General features: G+C 46.5%; 1 protein-coding gene across 1 annotated transcript in view; it reads left to right on the top strand.

The window, feature by feature from the left end:
- The window catches only part of oxct1a (3-oxoacid CoA transferase 1a), an 82,352-nt gene that overhangs the window by 44,374 nt on the left and 20,185 nt on the right, over positions 1-17,793 (top strand). Inside the window, exon 13 of the mRNA XM_083644889.1 lies at positions 1,089-1,164. Within this exon, the coding sequence (XP_083501015.1) occupies positions 1,089-1,164 (76 nt within the window). The remainder of the gene's footprint in view (positions 1-1,088; positions 1,165-17,793) is intronic.

Below are 17,793 nucleotides of genomic sequence, written 5' to 3'. Positions count from 1 at the left end.
ATGTGGGACATAGCCATGATTTGTAACCTTTGGACATTAGCAAATAGATATTGTCGCCAGTACAAGCAGACGACAGCTTTGCCAATATTCCCCTGGTTCTTATTGATTTGGTAGTTGTCTGACATGGCCCACCCACCCTCCCTCCCTACAGCATCAGTTCTCTCTGTCCCCCCAGTGGAAATCTAATGGTGCCCATAAATAGTGCTGTCCAACAGTCACACTGGCGGTGACCAAACTGTGCCTGTGTGTGTGTGTGTGTGCGCGTGTGTGTGTGTGTGCGCGCGCGCGTGTGTGTGTGTGTGTGTGTGTGTGTGCGTGCGTGCGTGCGTGCGTGCATGCGTGTGCACGCGCTATAACAGTTGAGACAGGAGTCTAAAGTCACTGAATGAGGAACACAAGAGAATGAGAGCTGTGTAATGGGTTATAAGCAATGTTGCCTCTAAGCCAGTGGTGTCCAGTCCCGTGACATGGTAGAGTTTGCAGGGTTTTATTCCAAATCAAACACCACTGATCAGCATGTTTTCAACCAGAGAAGGAGGAATCTTATTCAGTGACTGTCTTCTCGATCCAATCCGTGTTTCACAATGTAGTAAAAAAAGCGGAGGCCAAATAATGTGTCCTCAGAATACTTCTTAGTTTCAACATGTCACTAACACAGCATCTGAAAAATGTTGCAGCATTTTCAGCGTTACAGTTTTCATGGAGCTGCTCGTCAGCAAGGGGTTAATTCCCCCTTCCCCCAAATGATTTGGTGGCCCACTGGAGCTAGAGCCGCCATTCCCAACCTGTGGGCCGCGGCTCACTTATTGCAAGTGGCCCACAGGTTTGGGAATCGCTGTTCTAAACCAAGACATTGATTGTCTTGTAGCAAATTTCCACTCTGATGCATGATGAAAAACCCATCAAGTATTACTGTGTTGAACTTTACATTTTCTTGTATGTATTTATTTTGTTTGTGTGTTTATTTATTTAGTTAGTTATTTAGTTAGATAGTTAATTAATGTTGTTGCTTATGGCAGATTGATGAGCTGATACATTGAAGTACTGCAGAAGCTAATGGTTGTCTTCCTCTGTTGCCATGTCCTCAGGGGTCACATCAACCTGACAATGCTGGGAGCCATGCAGGTGTCAAAGTCTGGAGACCTAGCCAACTGGATGATTCCTGTAAGATTGGCTTTGATGCCACGTCTAAACTATTTATATGTATTGATCTCCGTCCCAAACTTGGAGACATGATGACTTACTGGGTGACTTTTCTTACTTTTCTTTCGATCTTACTTATCTTTTTCCTTTCATTCCTTTTTTCTTCATTCGACCCTGCTGTCTTTCACCCCTCCCCTCACTCTGTTCGTTTCTTCACATTCAAATCTTCACTTATTCGCTCAAAGCTCTCCTTACCTGAAGAGTGAATTATAATTTCTTGTTTATTTCATGCACAATGCCCTCCTGCATTTCTCAGAGAATGAGATGTCTTAATTTGATTTACAATCTCCCCCCTTAGCCTTAATTAGTTGTTATTATTCAAGAACATGGAGATGTGTTTGTGAGCGCTGCAGTAATGGTTGGCCAATATCGTTGCTAGATGTTTCGTCAGGTCAATTGGTCTCAAGACTCAGTGTCCATCAGGCTCCCCAGTGATCATTTTAAAGATACACCTGTTCTCAGCAGCCGAGAGGATATAGAAAATGCAGAGTATTGAAGGTAATACAGCTAAAACCATAGGGCTAATCTACAGTATGTTGCACTTTTGACATCATGTTTGCGCAGGTCACAAAATTAGCACCAGTCACCAGCATAATGCTGGTAAAATATGCAAGTGGCTACGTGGCTAGTAGATTTGCGTCACTCTCCAGCCAAAAAAACAACAACAGTACTCTATTGAGTGGCTGGTAAAATTTGAATATTCACTAGTTATTTAGCCGGTGGACAAAAAAGATTATTTTGCACCCTGTGTTTGAAGAGTACTCTCTGCACAGAAGACTATTGTTGATTTTGATCGCTAAATATTGCAACATAATTTGGATCCTTAACTCTCAATGGTCCTTGTCTGTCTTTGGTAATCGATAATTAACTGGTACTTGATTAAGCATGTTATGGTATGCTTTTGTCCTGATGTCGAAGAGTTTTTTTTGCCTATTCAGGTGCAGGGAGTTTACCTCGCTTGACCGTTAGTGCTGGGCAGTTTATACAGCAAAATAATGCAGCAACACGCGCACACATACCTCTCTCCTCACCTCAATCTTCATCATCACCTCCTTTGAAAGGGTGGATGGAGACAATTGCATTTCCCCCCTTCTGCGATAATGAAAATGATTCACTATCTAAAGTAAAGTTATACTTTATTTTATCCCCTTGGGGAAATTCACCCTCTGCATTTGACCCATCCTCTACTAGGAACCTTCCTAGAACTAGGAGCAGTGGGCAGCCACTGTGCAGCGCCCGGGGACCAACTCCAGTTCTTTTGCCAGTACCTTGGTCAGGGGCACTGACAGGAGTATTAACCCTAACATACATGTTTTTCTTGATGGTGGGAGGAAACCGGAGCACCTGGAGAAAACCCACACGGACCCGGGGAGAACATGCAAACTCCACACAGAAAGGACCTGGGACGGACCGGGGTTCGAACCCGGGACCTTCTTGCTGTGAGGCAACAGCGTTAACCACTGAGCCACCGTGCCGTCCTAGAGATGAACATTTTCCATTTGAGGGCTTTCAAATGCTTTTACAAGGCCGGGGTCAGAATATTGCAAATTCAGGACACTCAGGGGTCAAGGAGGGGGGCGGGGCTGGGGAAAAGAGGCCATAGCTAGGAATAGGAAGGTCGTAGAGAGTCGTGATTCTTGGGGTGGGTAGGGGGATGTGGTTGGTGGTGGGACGGGGCGTGGTCAGGCAGGGCTATGGCATAGGGGTGGTAGCTAGGATAGGAAGGTTGTTCGAGTCGGGGTTCGAGGGTTGGGTAGGTGTATTGTCTGGGGGATCTGGGTGGGTTAGGCGTAAGATAATTTTCCATGTTATGAACAGCCGTGTTGTTGATGTACCCGCAAAACATTGCCTAAAGTTCCATAAGGCTGAATCGCCACACCACTGTGCGATGGGCTTCAAGGTATTTGTGCCCATTTGTCATTTAGCTGTTAGCAGTTTTATTGTTGAGCTGTCCTAAACGCTAGGGCTCTTTTTGACTTTTACCTAGCAATTCAGAGGTATTACTAAAGCATGAATATTTTGAACACATAATTGTTTTCCCATTCCTCCATGATTGAGCAAAAGAGCCGTACCTCTAATGGTACCTGATGTTTGTTGAGTGGAGTTAATGATGATCTGTATTCACATTCACAATTCATTCACATCCTGTTTTTTTAAATGTGAAGGATACAGTACCGTAGTTTACATTTCAAATGACATGGATTTTGTTTTGCCTTCTACAGTATGTAAATGTGAGTTTTCACTCACCCCTTCAGATCGATGAGGAGTAAACAGATTGAAAATGAGGGAGAAATAACATATTCGAGTTGGACTGAAATGAAAGCAGTGAAAATGTAATTGGTCAAGTCTTAAGCGAATGTTTTTTTTTTTAACACATTCACTGCCAACAACGTGTAAACACGTTTTCAGAATCCAGCTGTTGACTGCCAACAACGTGTAAACACGTTTTCAGAATCGATTTTTTTTTTTTGACGGTGGGACGTTGATCTAACCCTTTTACGTCTCTTATATAAGTATTGGACGTGTACAACGTGTACAACCCATTCCACCGACCCACTAAGTGGCGACAAGGAAGTAGGAAGGCAAGCAAAAAGCAGTGTGATCCATTTCCATTCTCATGAAAATGGATTGGCGGAGGCGCTTTCGTTTCCGCGCTGATTGCTGGCGGTGCGGGATTGCAAACTTGCATAGTGGATTGCGGATGGAGCACACTTTGAGGCACGCAGCGTAAATATGACCAGAGTCGCAGGGGCTTCATCGGAGCTCTCGGCCAGGGCTCCGGGAGGCGGGCGAGTCCAGCCGGGCTTCCTCGGGGAGCGGCCACGCAGACAGGCACAGCCAGGCACAGCCGCACAGCGGCAGCGGGGCAGTGAGACTGGTGACACGCTTGTGGTGCAGCAGGCTATTTTGCAAATTGGAAACAGCCATAAAAGGCTTTTAGAATGGGATTTTCAACCCATTCTTTTTTGTTTCTTTTTCGCTCTAATTTAGAGTAATTTAATTTCTATTCAGAAATTTATTTGAGAGGTCGAGAGTATGAGAAAGTGCATTTGCACAGGTAGGAAAGTGCTTGTGACAGGGCGCTGCAGCCAAGAAGAACGCCCACGGAGGGAGGAGTTGAGCAGAGGGGAGTTTCCTGCTGTTATGGAGGAAATTACTGTTCAAAACTATTGTTTAGGTCTTACTGATGCCAAAAATGAATGGTTAAAGTGATCGAATTTCACAAAAAGCCGTTTATCTCTGAATATTTTTTCTGACGCTAAAACCATGCTGTATTCAATTGCTAATGCTTACATAACTACTAACTCTACAAACTAACTCTTTTAGACAGAGAAAGTACACATTCTATTAGTACTTTTGAGATATTGTATGTTCACAAACTCCAAGCAGAAAATAATCCTCGGCTCTTGTAAAATGAGCCAGAATCCTCAAAAAACGGCTTGGCAGAAGCTACCTACAGCAAAAAAAAACGGCTGGCAGTCAATGTGTTAATGATCATTATGGGAAATTCAATTGCCAGTTCGATTGTTAAAAATATATTACAACCAGAGAAAACAAGCATTCAGTCTAACTACAGCTAAAGTGCTGCATGTTACAGCCACTGACTACTGATAAGGCCTGATGGCAACTGTAATGAATGAGTTGCCAAAGCGCCTGGCATTTCTCAGGACTTTGGTCTGCTGTGCTCTGAACACATAAACATGGAGATGCTAGTATGTTATTAGTATGTTGTCATTCGTGTTCATTAGCTTTGTGGTCAGGCTTGCCGCTGAGTGTTGTTAGCCTCCAATGAGGATTTTCCCCTCAGGCCCAAACACAGAGTAGCAGAGGAGATGAACAGCTAATCACTCTTCCTGCGCCCCCTCGTCTTGTCCATATAAGTGTGCATGCAGGGCACGGACTGGGGATGAACCCTGAGCCTGATGCTCCCCAGGAGAAGCAGTAAAGGCCACTAGAGTAATAGGAGAACAAGAGTCCATAACCTTAGGCACAAAGGCCGGGGTATGCATCATAGTGACATTTCAATCCCCTGGATCAAACTGAGTGCATGAGTGGACAGATAGCACATGTGAGTCGCTAACTCTCTTAGCTGAGGCCAGGGCCAGTAACAACACTGTCTTAAAAGACAGGTGCTTCAAGCTGTAGTGGTTCAAACAGGGGGCCCTTGAGCCCCTGCAGAGCCACAACCAAATTCCACAAAGGCACCTGGGTCTTGGATACAGGGACCTCCCTCATAAGAGCACGCACCAGATCATCCTGGCCCACGGTTTTACCTCCGAAACCCAGATGACCAATAAGCCGATAAGGCTGCCAGGTAGAACTTGAATGTGGAAAAGCCTCTGTGTCTTTCTCATCTGTGTTAGCCGCACGGGTGAAGAGCGAGTCTCCATCTTTGATAGACGTGGCTTGTTTCAGGCGTCTGTGGAGCGCTATGTGCTTGAATTGGGTGCAGAGCTCACGTGACCCCGGGGACTCCAAAGCTTGGCTTGTGTGGAACCAACCAAAGCATCGTATGCAGACGGGGGCGGGGGGGGGGGTCCCCGCCAGAAATCCTCGAAAATCCACATGGGCACGCGCAGGGTTTGGGGGATCCAGGGGGAGACTTGTTGTGGCTAGTGCGGGAGCTAGCCATAGCGTCAGGTGAAATTATCCACGGCTGAGGCATGTGACTCGGGCTGAAGTCATGTGACGACAGGTGGCTTCTTTCGTCGAGGGCTAGTTTTCTAGAGGTGTAGGCTCTGTCGCTAACTAACGCTAGGCATAGTCGCTATAACCACTGTGAACAGTTAAGCTAGCTAGCAACAGGACGATGTGCTCCTTCTGGGCGAGAAGAATGCAAAGAATGAGAGCAAGCAAGGGAGAGATTTTATTCTTCCAACTCCAAATGCAGGGATTTGGTGTAGAGAAAATAGTGCTTCTGTCTGCGGCCCAGGAGAGCTGGTCCCATTAGCTTCATCTCATGAATTATTAGAAATAAAACTGTATGTTAAAGAGTGGAGCAGATTCATATTGAATGAGTGCGTATCTGCTGTCTAGTTTTCAACAATATTCCTTTTCAAAGGGGCAATGACATGTTTACACATGACATGAGGTATGGTTAAAGGAACACTCCTTTAACTTAAGGCATTAATTTAGTTTGACAGTTATTGAGAGTTGATTTGAGTTAAGGTGTGGATCAGCGATGCCATTCATGCACAAATGACACACCTTAGATCAAATCAACTCTCAGTAACTGTCAAACTAAATGAATGACTGCAAAACTGTTTACAGTTTTCTGATATACTACTGATTGTAATGATACAAAACTGGTTGAAAATCTGCGGAGTGTTCCTTTAAGGAAGTCAAGTCTATAAGTAACGTACCCCAGTTCCCACATGCAGTCAGCCTCTTCAAGGTTGGCGAGACCACATACAGCCGATTAGTCGGTGTCAGACATGTCTGGGCGTCTGTCGCTCTAGTCATTTATTTGCGGTGTGTCGTGTACCGTTGCCTCTAGTCAGCTTTTTCGGCGGCTTTTCTGTCCAATCGGCGTTGGGTTGTTGTCGGTGAGAGAAATCACTCTGATTGGCTGCTCAGGGGTAGCGAAGTAACACAGGAGAAGAAGATAGTGCACACAAAATGCTCTGCTCATTTCCCAACGTTAACTCATGTTAATTGATGGGCGATACATGCAGTACGGATCAGACGGATCCCGCATACGTCTGACAGATGACATGAGTGTGGGTCTGTTCGCAGCCGTACCGCATCTGTTCCGGAGGCGATGTACATTAGCCCTAAGCCTTTGTTCACACCTGGCGCTTAACATAATGCAGAACTGAAGCTTGAGGCAGGATCAAGCTGAGCTGATGCTTAACCGGTCACACAAGAAGCCTTCTCTTTTCCTCAGCACCTCGCTCGGTACTCATGGAACCCGCCCACAACTTCCATTGACTTCATGCCTGGAAGCTTCAGGCGTCACGCTTGGAAAATAGGACTGAATCCTGAACGATCGCTTGAGCAAGGCATGAGCATGCCTTGAGCGTGACACGCGCACGGCTGGTGTGTGAACGGCCTCGTCTGTTAACAACGACGCCTAAATTAAACTTGTGGGTTCAACGTAGGTTGAGCTTAGGTTGAGCGTTGCTCTGGCGTATGTGTGAGCAGCCACTAAGCCAGTGAGTGTGGGTCTGTGTGTGTGCGCCTTTGTGCTGACATACAGAGAGATAGTGGTTTTCATGATTGTTGTTACTTTATTAGATGCCCCTCCTCCAACACCTTCTACAGACACACACACACACACACACACACACACACACACACACACACACACACACACACACACACACACACACACACACACACATCAATCAGAAACAGTGAATATGCCATAGTACTCTAATATTCATTGTACAATATCTCCATTTGAAGATATTGGGCTCATAAAGCACAGCAGGGAGACATGACAGTGTTCCAGCTTCAAAGGCATTGTCGTTAAGTAGATGTACTGTAGGGGAGTTGATAGAAGGAGAGGTTGTCTGTTGGTGAATTGAATGCAGGGAGAACCATCTCCTTTTCATTTTCCCAATCGACAAAAAATATCTTTCTTTTTCAGATCCTAACACAAGGCAGTCATTTTCATTGGTTCATCAAAGACTTATATTCACATTAAAGGTAACTTTTAAATGGAAACCATGATGTAACCATCACTTCACCATGTTAATAGTCTTGTTAGACACCATAATTTGAAAAATGAAAGTAGTTTCCGCTCTATTTTACTCTTTTGATGAAGTTGTTCGTCTTTGTCCCCAGCAAAGGCATATTTCCAGATCAGCTAAAACATACTCCTTATACACTCATGCATGTCTACTGTCTAGTGCACATGCACACAGTTCTTAAAATAATGAGAAATTGCCCTTTGTCATTACAGGTCAGTCATTGAATAGGTCTTTCCAAGCACACATTCAATGTGTATCAAAAGGTTGATGGTCATTGTGAAAGCCCCAACATTGGCAATAATGTATTGTGATATATTCCATATATATATGTATATATACTGTATATATATATATATATATATATATTGTATCTCACCATAGTTAGAACACTGTAAACAAGTACAGTATGTTGCCCAAGCACTTTGAGCATGGATCATTGTCTTCCTGTCGCTTCTGTCTCTGGTGCCTGTCATTAGTTGTCTGGGTAATGCAGGCTTGCTGCAGTCCGTCACTATGTTATTAAATGGAGAGGCTTTTATATCAGACAGCGGGGCTTGTCAGTTTGATGGAGAGAGGAAGGAAGCCAGTTGGTAAGTGGGAACTTGTGGATTTTGAAGGGGGACATTTTCTGTGGGGGGTTTTTCTGCCATGGACTGAAAACAAAAGTGAACACTAGGGCTGCACAACAAACGAGAAGAAATCATTTTTTGTTGTCATGGTAACACAAAAAGGCAGGCTAATATTATTTATATATTGCTAGATATTGCTACACCTGTTGCCCCCCGCCCCCCCCCCCCCCCCCCCCCCCGTTCTCCTCAAAGAACAAGAACTTAGGAGTAGCTCTCCTACTGTAAGGTACTGCAAGTAGTATAGGCAAGTATTCTACCCAGCTATTCCACCCCACCCCTTTAGGTCTCTTCTGAGAAAAGAAATAAAACAAATCTGAGTTGTGCTGCCATCGGTGGCTCTGTGAGAAAAGCTTGTTGAATGAGTTGGACTGGCTGTCATTGTCTCTGCCCTCACACGTTACTATAGGTGTCACCCCAGCAGAGCTTTCTGCCCTCACACGTTACTATAGGTGTCACCCCAGCAGAGCTTTCTGCCCTCACACGTTACTATAGGTGTCACCCCAGCAGAGCTTTCTGCCCTCACACGTTACTATAGGTGTCACCCCAGCAGAGCTTTCTGCCCTCACACGTTACTATAGGTGTCACCCCAGCAGAGCTTTCTGCCCTCACACGTTACTATAGGTGTCACCCCAGCAGAGCTTTCTGCCCTCACACGTTACTATAGGTGTCACCCCAGCAGAGCTTTCTGCCCTCACACGTTACTATAGGTGTCACCCCAGCAGAGCTTTCTGCCCTCACACGTTACTATAGGTGTCACCCCAGCAGAGCTTTCTGCCCTCACACGTTACTATAGGTGTCACCCCAGCAGAGCTTTCTGCCCTCACACGTTACTATAGGTGTCACCCCAGCAGAGCTTTCTGCCCTCACACGTTACTATAGGTGTCACCCCAGCAGAGCTTTCTGCCCTCACACGTTACTATAGGTGTCACCCCAGCAGAGCTTTCTGCCCTCACACGTTACTATAGGTGTCACCCCAGCAGAGCTTTCTGCCCTCACACGTTACTATAGGTGTCACCCCAGCAGAGCTTTCTGCCCTCACACGTTACTATAGGTGTCACCCCAGCAGAGCTTTCTGCCCTCACACGTTACTATAGGTGTCACCCCAGCAGAGCTTTCTGCCCTCACACGTTACTATAGGTGTCACCCCAGCAGAGCTTTCTGCCCTCACACGTTACTATAGGTGTCACCCCAGCAGAGCTTTCTGCCCTCACACGTTACTATAGGTGTCACCCCAGCAGAGCTTTCTGCCCTCACACGTTACTATAGGTGTCACCCCAGCAGAGCTTTCTGCCCTCACACGTTACTATAGGTGTCACCCCAGCAGAGCTTTCTGCCCTCACACGTTACTATAGGTGTCACCCCAGCAGAGCTTTCTGCCCTCACACGTTACTATAGGTGTCACCCCAGCAGAGCTTTCTGCCCTCACACGTTACTATAGGTGTCACCCCAGCAGAGCTTTCTGCCCTCACACGTTACTATAGGTGTCACCCCAGCAGAGCTTTCTGCCCTCACACGTTACTATAGGTGTCACCCCAGCAGAGCTTTCTGCCCTCACACGTTACTATAGGTGTCACCCCAGCAGAGCTTTCTGCCCTCACACGTTACTATAGGTGTCACCCCAGCAGAGCTTTCTGCCCTCACACGTTACTATAGGTGTCACCCCAGCAGAGCTTTCTGCCCTCACACGTTACTATAGGTGTCACCCCAGCAGAGCTTTCTGCCCTCACACGTTACTATAGGTGTCACCCCAGCAGAGCTTTCTGCCCTCACACGTTACTATAGGTGTCACCCCAGCAGAGCTTTCTGCCCTCACACGTTACTATAGGTGTCACCCCAGCAGAGCTTTCTGCCCTCACACGTTACTATAGGTGTCACCCCAGCAGAGCTTTCTGCCCTCACACGTTACTATAGGTGTCACCCCAGCAGAGCTTTCTGCCCTCACACGTTACTATAGGTGTCTGTCACCCCAGCAGAGCTTTCTGCCCTCACACGTTACTATAGGTGTCACCCCAGCAGAGCTTTCTGCCCTCACACGTTACTATAGGTGTCACCCCAGCAGAGCTTTCTGCCCTCACACGTTACTATAGGTGTCACCCCAGCAGAGCTTTCTGCCCTCACACGTTACTATAGGTGTCTGTCACCCCAGCAGAGCTTTCTGCCCTCACACGTTACTATAGGTGTCACCCCAGCAGAGCTTTCTGCCCTCACACGTTACTATAGGTGTCACCCCAGCAGAGCTTTCTGCCCTCACACGTTACTATAGGTGTCACCCCAGCAGAGCTTTCTGCCCTCACACGTTACTATAGGTGTCACCCCAGCAGAGCTTTCTGCCCTCACACGTTACTATAGGTGTCACCCCAGCAGAGCTTTCTGCCCTCACACGTTACTATAGGTGTCACCCCAGCAGAGCTTTCTGCCCTCACACGTTACTATAGGTGTCACCCCAGCAGAGCTTTCTGCCCTCACACGTTACTATAGGTGTCACCCCAGCAGAGCTTTCTGCCCTCACACGTTACTATAGGTGTCACCCCAGCAGAGCTTTCTGCCCTCACACGTTACTATAGGTGTCACCCCAGCAGAGCTTTCTGCCCTCACACGTTACTATAGGTGTCACCCCAGCAGAGCTTTCTGCCCTCACACGTTACTATAGGTGTCACCCCAGCAGAGCTTTCTGCCCTCACACGTTACTATAGGTGTCACCCCAGCAGAGCTTTCTGCCCTCACACGTTACTATAGGTGTCACCCCAGCAGAGCTTTCTGCCCTCACACGTTACTATAGGTGTCACCCCAGCAGAGCTTTCTGCCCTCACACGTTACTATAGGTGTCACCCCAGCAGAGCTTTCTGCCCTCACACGTTACTATAGGTGTCACCCCAGCAGAGCTTTCTGCCCTCACACGTTACTATAGGTGTCACCCCAGCAGAGCTTTCTGCCCTCACACGTTACTATAGGTGTCACCCCAGCAGAGCTTTCTGCCCTCACACGTTACTATAGGTGTCACCCCAGCAGAGCTTTCTGCCCTCACACGTTACTATAGGTGTCACCCCAGCAGAGCTTTCTGCCCTCACACGTTACTATAGGTGTCACCCCAGCAGAGCTTTCTGCCCTCACACGTTACTATAGGTGTCACCCCAGCAGAGCTTTCTGCCCTCACACGTTACTATAGGTGTCACCCCAGCAGAGCTTTCTGCCCTCACACGTTACTATAGGTGTCACCCCAGCACAGCTTTCTGCCCTCACACGTTACTATAGGTGTCACCCCAGCACAGCTTTCTGCCCTCACACGTTACTATAGGTGTCACCCCAGCAGAGCTTTCTGCCCTCACACGTTACTATAGGTGTCACCCCAGCAGAGCTTTCTGCCCTCACACGTTACTATAGGTGTCACCCCAGCAGAGCTTTCTGCCCTCACACGTTACTATAGGTGTCACCCCAGCAGAGCTTTCTGCCCTCACACGTTACTATAGGTGTCACCCCAGCAGAGCTTTCTGCCCTCACACGTTACTATAGGTGTCACCCCAGCAGAGCTTTCTGCCCTCACACGTTACTATAGGTGTCACCCCAGCAGAGCTTTCTGCCCTCACACGTTACTATAGGTGTCACCCCAGCAGAGCTTTCTGCCCTCACACGTTACTATAGAGGTGTCACCCCAGCAGAGCTTTCTGCCCTCACACGTTACTATAGAGGTGTCACCCCAGCAGAGCTTTCTGCCCTCACACGTTACTATAGGTGTCTGTCACCCCAGCAGAGCTTTCTGCCCTCACACGTTACTATAGGTGTCACCCCAGCAGAGCTTTCTGCCCTCACACGTTACTATAGGTGTCACCCCAGCAGAGCTTTCTGCCCTCACACGTTACTATAGGTGTCTGTCACCCCAGCAGAGCTTTCTGCCCTCACACGTTACTATAGGTGTCACCCCAGCAGAGCTTTCTGCCCTCACACGTTACTATAGGTGTCACCCCAGCAGAGCTTTCTGCCCTCACACGTTACTATAGGTGTCACCCCAGCAGAGCTTTCTGCCCTCACACGTTACTATAGGTGTCACCCCAGCAGAGCTTTCTGCCCTCACACGTTACTATAGGTGTCACCCCAGCAGAGCTTTCTGCCCTCACACGTTACTATAGGTGTCACCCCAGCAGAGCTTTCTGCCCTCACACGTTACTATAGGTGTCACCCCAGCAGAGCTTTCTGCCCTCACACGTTACTATAGGTGTCACCCCAGCAGAGCTTTCTGCCCTCACACGTTACTATAGGTGTCACCCCAGCAGAGCTTTCTGCCCTCACACGTTACTATAGGTGTCACCCCAGCAGAGCTTTCTGCCCTCACACGTTACTATAGGTGTCACCCCAGCAGAGCTTTCTGCCCTCACACGTTACTATAGGTGTCACCCCAGCAGAGCTTTCTGCCCTCACACGTTACTATAGGTGTCACCCCAGCAGAGCTTTCTGCCCTCACACGTTACTATAGGTGTCACCCCAGCAGAGCTTTCTGCCCTCACACGTTACTATAGGTGTCACCCCAGCAGAGCTTTCTGCCCTCACACGTTACTATAGGTGTCACCCCAGCAGAGCTTTCTGCCCTCACACGTTACTATAGGTGTCACCCCAGCAGAGCTTTCTGCCCTCACACGTTACTATAGGTGTCACCCCAGCAGAGCTTTCTGCCCTCACACGTTACTATAGGTGTCACCCCAGCAGAGCTTTCTGCCCTCACACGTTACTATAGGTGTCACCCCAGCAGAGCTTTCTGCCCTCACACGTTACTATAGGTGTCACCCCAGCAGAGCTTTCTGCCCTCACACGTTACTATAGGTGTCACCCCAGCAGAGCTTTCTGCCCTCACACGTTACTATAGGTGTCACCCCAGCAGAGCTTTCTGCCCTCACACGTTACTATAGGTGTCACCCCAGCAGAGCTTTCTGCCCTCACACGTTACTATAGGTGTCACCCCAGCAGAGCTTCCACTGTGTAAGTCTCCTATTACTGTAGCTTGATTCTGCATCACTGATCACACAGTCGATCAACGGCGGTTCCATCTCTAGCATGTTCCTCAACGCCTATTTAATTAGCATATGTGTAGGCTACTGTATATTCATAGCTTTCAAGGGGCGTTACGTAAGTACAAGGAACGCCCATTCTGGCGGTCAAAACTCAAAACAACAATGGCGCTGAACACTGACCAGACGCAGCTCCAGCAAAAAGCGGTCTTTTTTCCACCAGTTTCCAGTCAGGAATATTTAGACCATCTATCAAGCGTTGAAAAAGAACGATATCTAAACAAACTGCACGTTTTGGGCACTTCAAACAAACCGAACTATCGTTAACGTTACTGTCCAACACATGGCAGTTCGGAGAAATTGTTTCACAACAAACTGCGTGCGGAGTGCGGACTCGTTTTTATAATGTTGTGGAGAGAGAGCACAGCCCTCGTCGCGTGTGAAGAGAGAGGGAGAACGGGTGAGACAGAAGCAAACTATTTTTTGCAGATCTCAAAAGCAGGTAAACCACTGTGGGATTAGTGAGACTATTGCTAAAAGAGAAGATACTGTAGTGATGCCTGTGCTGTCTTCCGCTCAAACAGTACTTAGCAGTACTGTTTGACCGTCAGGTGGGCGTTCCCGGCATCACGTAACGCCCCTTGAAAGCTATGAATATCTGCCCCTGGCAAGGATTAATTTCAAAGGGAGAGTTCAATGAGCCAGTAAAGTCAAATGGACGTTTTAAGAAGAAAAACGAACATCTGTGGGAACTAGTGCAAGAACATTTTCTCATTACTGGATCTAATATGAAGCAGCGCAATAGATAAGTTCAAAATGAACATGGACGTGGCTTCTCGAGTGCTCATACTCGCCTTGTACACATCTGAATAGAATTAGGTCTGTTATGCAACGATTCATTCAAGTGTTCATTTTGTATGAGCCTGCAGAATGTGATCATGGTTTGTGTGTTTGGTAATGAAATGTGTTGGGGCAGCCTTTGAGGTGTGGTCCATGGTGCCAGGATTACAGCGGCCAAAGGGACACAATCAATGTTGAGGAAATTAAAAACCTGTGAAGCTTCAGCAAGGTTAATATCATCAAAGCTGTGTTAATTAAATTACCGTTGCTCTCTTGTTGAGCACTGAGGCAGCGCACATTTCTCTCCGTGGATATTGTCCCGAAGATATTCTCTCCCAATTTGGCAGCCACCAGGTGCCTTTCTGCTGGTAGAAAGCCAAATATTATGACAACCTCCATATTCAACATCCTCCATTCTTGGCTCGTTGGAATAGCATTCTCTAAATCTAAGATGTCTTGAATATGAAGTCATCTTGAAATACCCATTTTTGTCCACCACAGTCAGGTGAGCAGTTTTACAGTAGCCTAGCAACCAAACTGAGCCAGACAAAACAAGTCTAGCCCACAGCCAACCAAAGTTTAGAGCTTGATTGGATTTAATAAAATCACTTTAGTGTGCAGGGAATAGGTTATTGTGACTCCCATCTTCCCATCTGATCATTTCTTTCTTCTTCTGTCTCATTCAGTGTCACACACACACACACACACACACACACACACACACACACACACACCACACACACACACACGATAGAGCTGGGTATTGGTTCAAATTTCAAGAATCGATTCGATTCCGATTCACAAGGTTGCGAATCGATTAATTTCGATTCGATTCGATTCGATTCGATTCGATTCCGATTCGACCAATTTTCAATATTGATTTGGTTAGTGATACCAAAACGTGGTTTTTGAGCTGTACCCTGAATTACATGACTGTCCAGTTATGTAACACAGGGGTTTCCAACCAGCCAAGTAGATACATGGGGAAAAAAAGTTGCAGACCTGTTGTCAATTTTAATGGTTTTAGTTACACATATATTTACTCACCACGTGGTGACAAAGGGTAAATAACAGCCTTTTCATCTGTCAATAAAGACACTTTCACAATTATGCACAGTGATTTGATTTCAGCCTATATAATTTCTAAAAGTAGATATTAATAATGATCAAACATTTCCATTCATGTAGCCTACAGTATTTATGTTTTTGTTTCAACTACAAACATAATTAAATGTCAACTTGAAACTATGTTTCAACTACCACACACAGCACAATATTTTAGCCTGTTTAGTAAAAAAAAAAAAAAAAAAAAAAAATTTTTTTTTAATTAAAAAAAAAAATCGATCTCTGGACATATGAATCGATAATCGAGGATTAAAATGAAAATCGATTAAAAATCGGAGAATCGATTTTTTGAACCCAGCCCTAACACACGATAAGTTTGATGTTTGCTACAGTATATGGAGCAGTTTGGATCAAAGCTGGCTCAGATAACCAGATGCAAAGCTGTGCATCAGCGGCAGTGCAAATGCAGCATCTTCCTCTTATATAGGTCAATGATAAGCCTCAGTGAGCAACACAGTCTGTACCTGTCACTATGTCTTCACTGTGACATTATTATTCATAGTGTTTACCATGTAACGGGCAGAAGCATTACCGGGACATTTGATCCTGTGCGCACACACACACACACACACACACACACACACACACACACACACACACACACACACACACACACACACACACACACACACACACACACACACACACACACACGAGTACAGGTACAGGGGGGCTGAGGTGTGTTTTCTTGTTTTTCCTACAATGGGAAAGATTGATGCTGCATGAGGGATTGACTTTAGGTGGATATTTGATGCTGTAAGCCCTCTGTCCCAGTACGCTACTGTTACTGGATATATATATATATATATATATATATATATATATATATATATATATATATATATATATATATATACGATATATACTGTATATATATAGGGTTTATATATACTGTATATATATAGGGTTATATATATGATATGAGTCCCTCCTACGTCCCTCCTACCCTGCCTCTCCTCCTCCTCCTCCTCCTCCTCATGCTCATTTGTAACGTACCTCGTTGGTCTGCCCTCGAGGTCTCGCCCGCCTTACAGGCTCACAGACGCAGCTCGGCTGCTGCACAGTTGAGCGATTGTGTGCCGCCCGCTCTCCAATTATAGTGTGGTGGGATTTTATGCAGGGGAGTCTCACTGAGAGCAATGCTCTTTTTTTCAGGAGCGCCCTGTTCACATTCACACACACACACACACACATGCATACCTTTAAGCTAAGCTGACCAGTACAACCACAGTCTGATCTGCTGGCCACTGAGCAGCTCCACTGGAGCGGTTGGGGTTAAGGGCCTTGCCCAAGGGCACCTCAGTGGTGGTAATGAGGGAGGGGCAAGCGCTGCCTTTTCACTTTCCCCAACCAGATTTATCCTGCTGCTCCCGGGGATTTAACCGACGACCTTTGGGTCACAAGCTCGCTTCTCTCGCCTTTAGGCCACCACTGACCTACTATATGATGCAACACAGGCACCATGGCTGTTTCGTTCATTCCTTCATTCATTTGGGCAGTGGTGGAAAAAAAAAGTCAAAGACAGCATCCAATCAATACCGGGGGGTCAGCTGCTTCTCGCATCATATGGGTTATTAAAAAAATGAGTTCTGCCTGTGTTGTTCCTATTGCTGCTTGTCTACAAACTGTATGCTGTGGAAAAAATGCTAATTGAACTTGCTTGATTAACCAATACTGTGTGGAGGGCCACATTTACTATATTTTGAGAGACAAGCCGAGGGCCACTTAAAATCGGTCCGCGGGCTGCAATTGGCCCCCAGGCCGGACTTCGGTCATTCCTGGTTTAATGGAACAGGTCCCTTCTTTCATTAACAGCAGCCTAGTGGCTGGGTGGAGTCTATTATTGGATGTCTGCTCTGGCTAATACAGCTGTAAATCTACACTGGCTACTATCAGGTCAGACATGGTTATATCCGTAGGGGCTACACACACCACCAGGCTCTTTGACTGCCAGAGAGTCAATGAACATGAATGATTTTTAAAAAGGCCACGGTTTCCTTTGAGGGTGCCATCTAAAGCATCTCGAGCCAGAAGGTCGAGTCCAAAGAAAGTGCTTAAGCTGTGGGTTATTGGGTTCAGCTTCCACCAGTCTCACCCAGGCTGCTTTTATACCGTATATGGTCCCCTTTTTTTTTTGACCCCAACACACACAAGGCTCAAATTCTTTCCTATATTTAAGTATTCAGTGGTTATCTCTCAGCTGTTGCTTTTTCCCCTCCCACAGACCATTGGGAGTTATCATCATTTGGGAGGGGAATAACGGTAGAGAGATAACATTTGTTGTTAACGATAGGAAGTAGGGGT

This window comes from Poromitra crassiceps (genome assembly GCF_964638095.1).
Source record: "Poromitra crassiceps genome assembly, chromosome: 10".
Classification (NCBI taxonomy): Eukaryota; Metazoa; Chordata; class Actinopteri; order Beryciformes; family Melamphaidae; genus Poromitra; species Poromitra crassiceps.
Note: the sequence above shows the minus strand (reverse complement) of the source record. Positions and strands in the feature narration are given on the sequence as shown.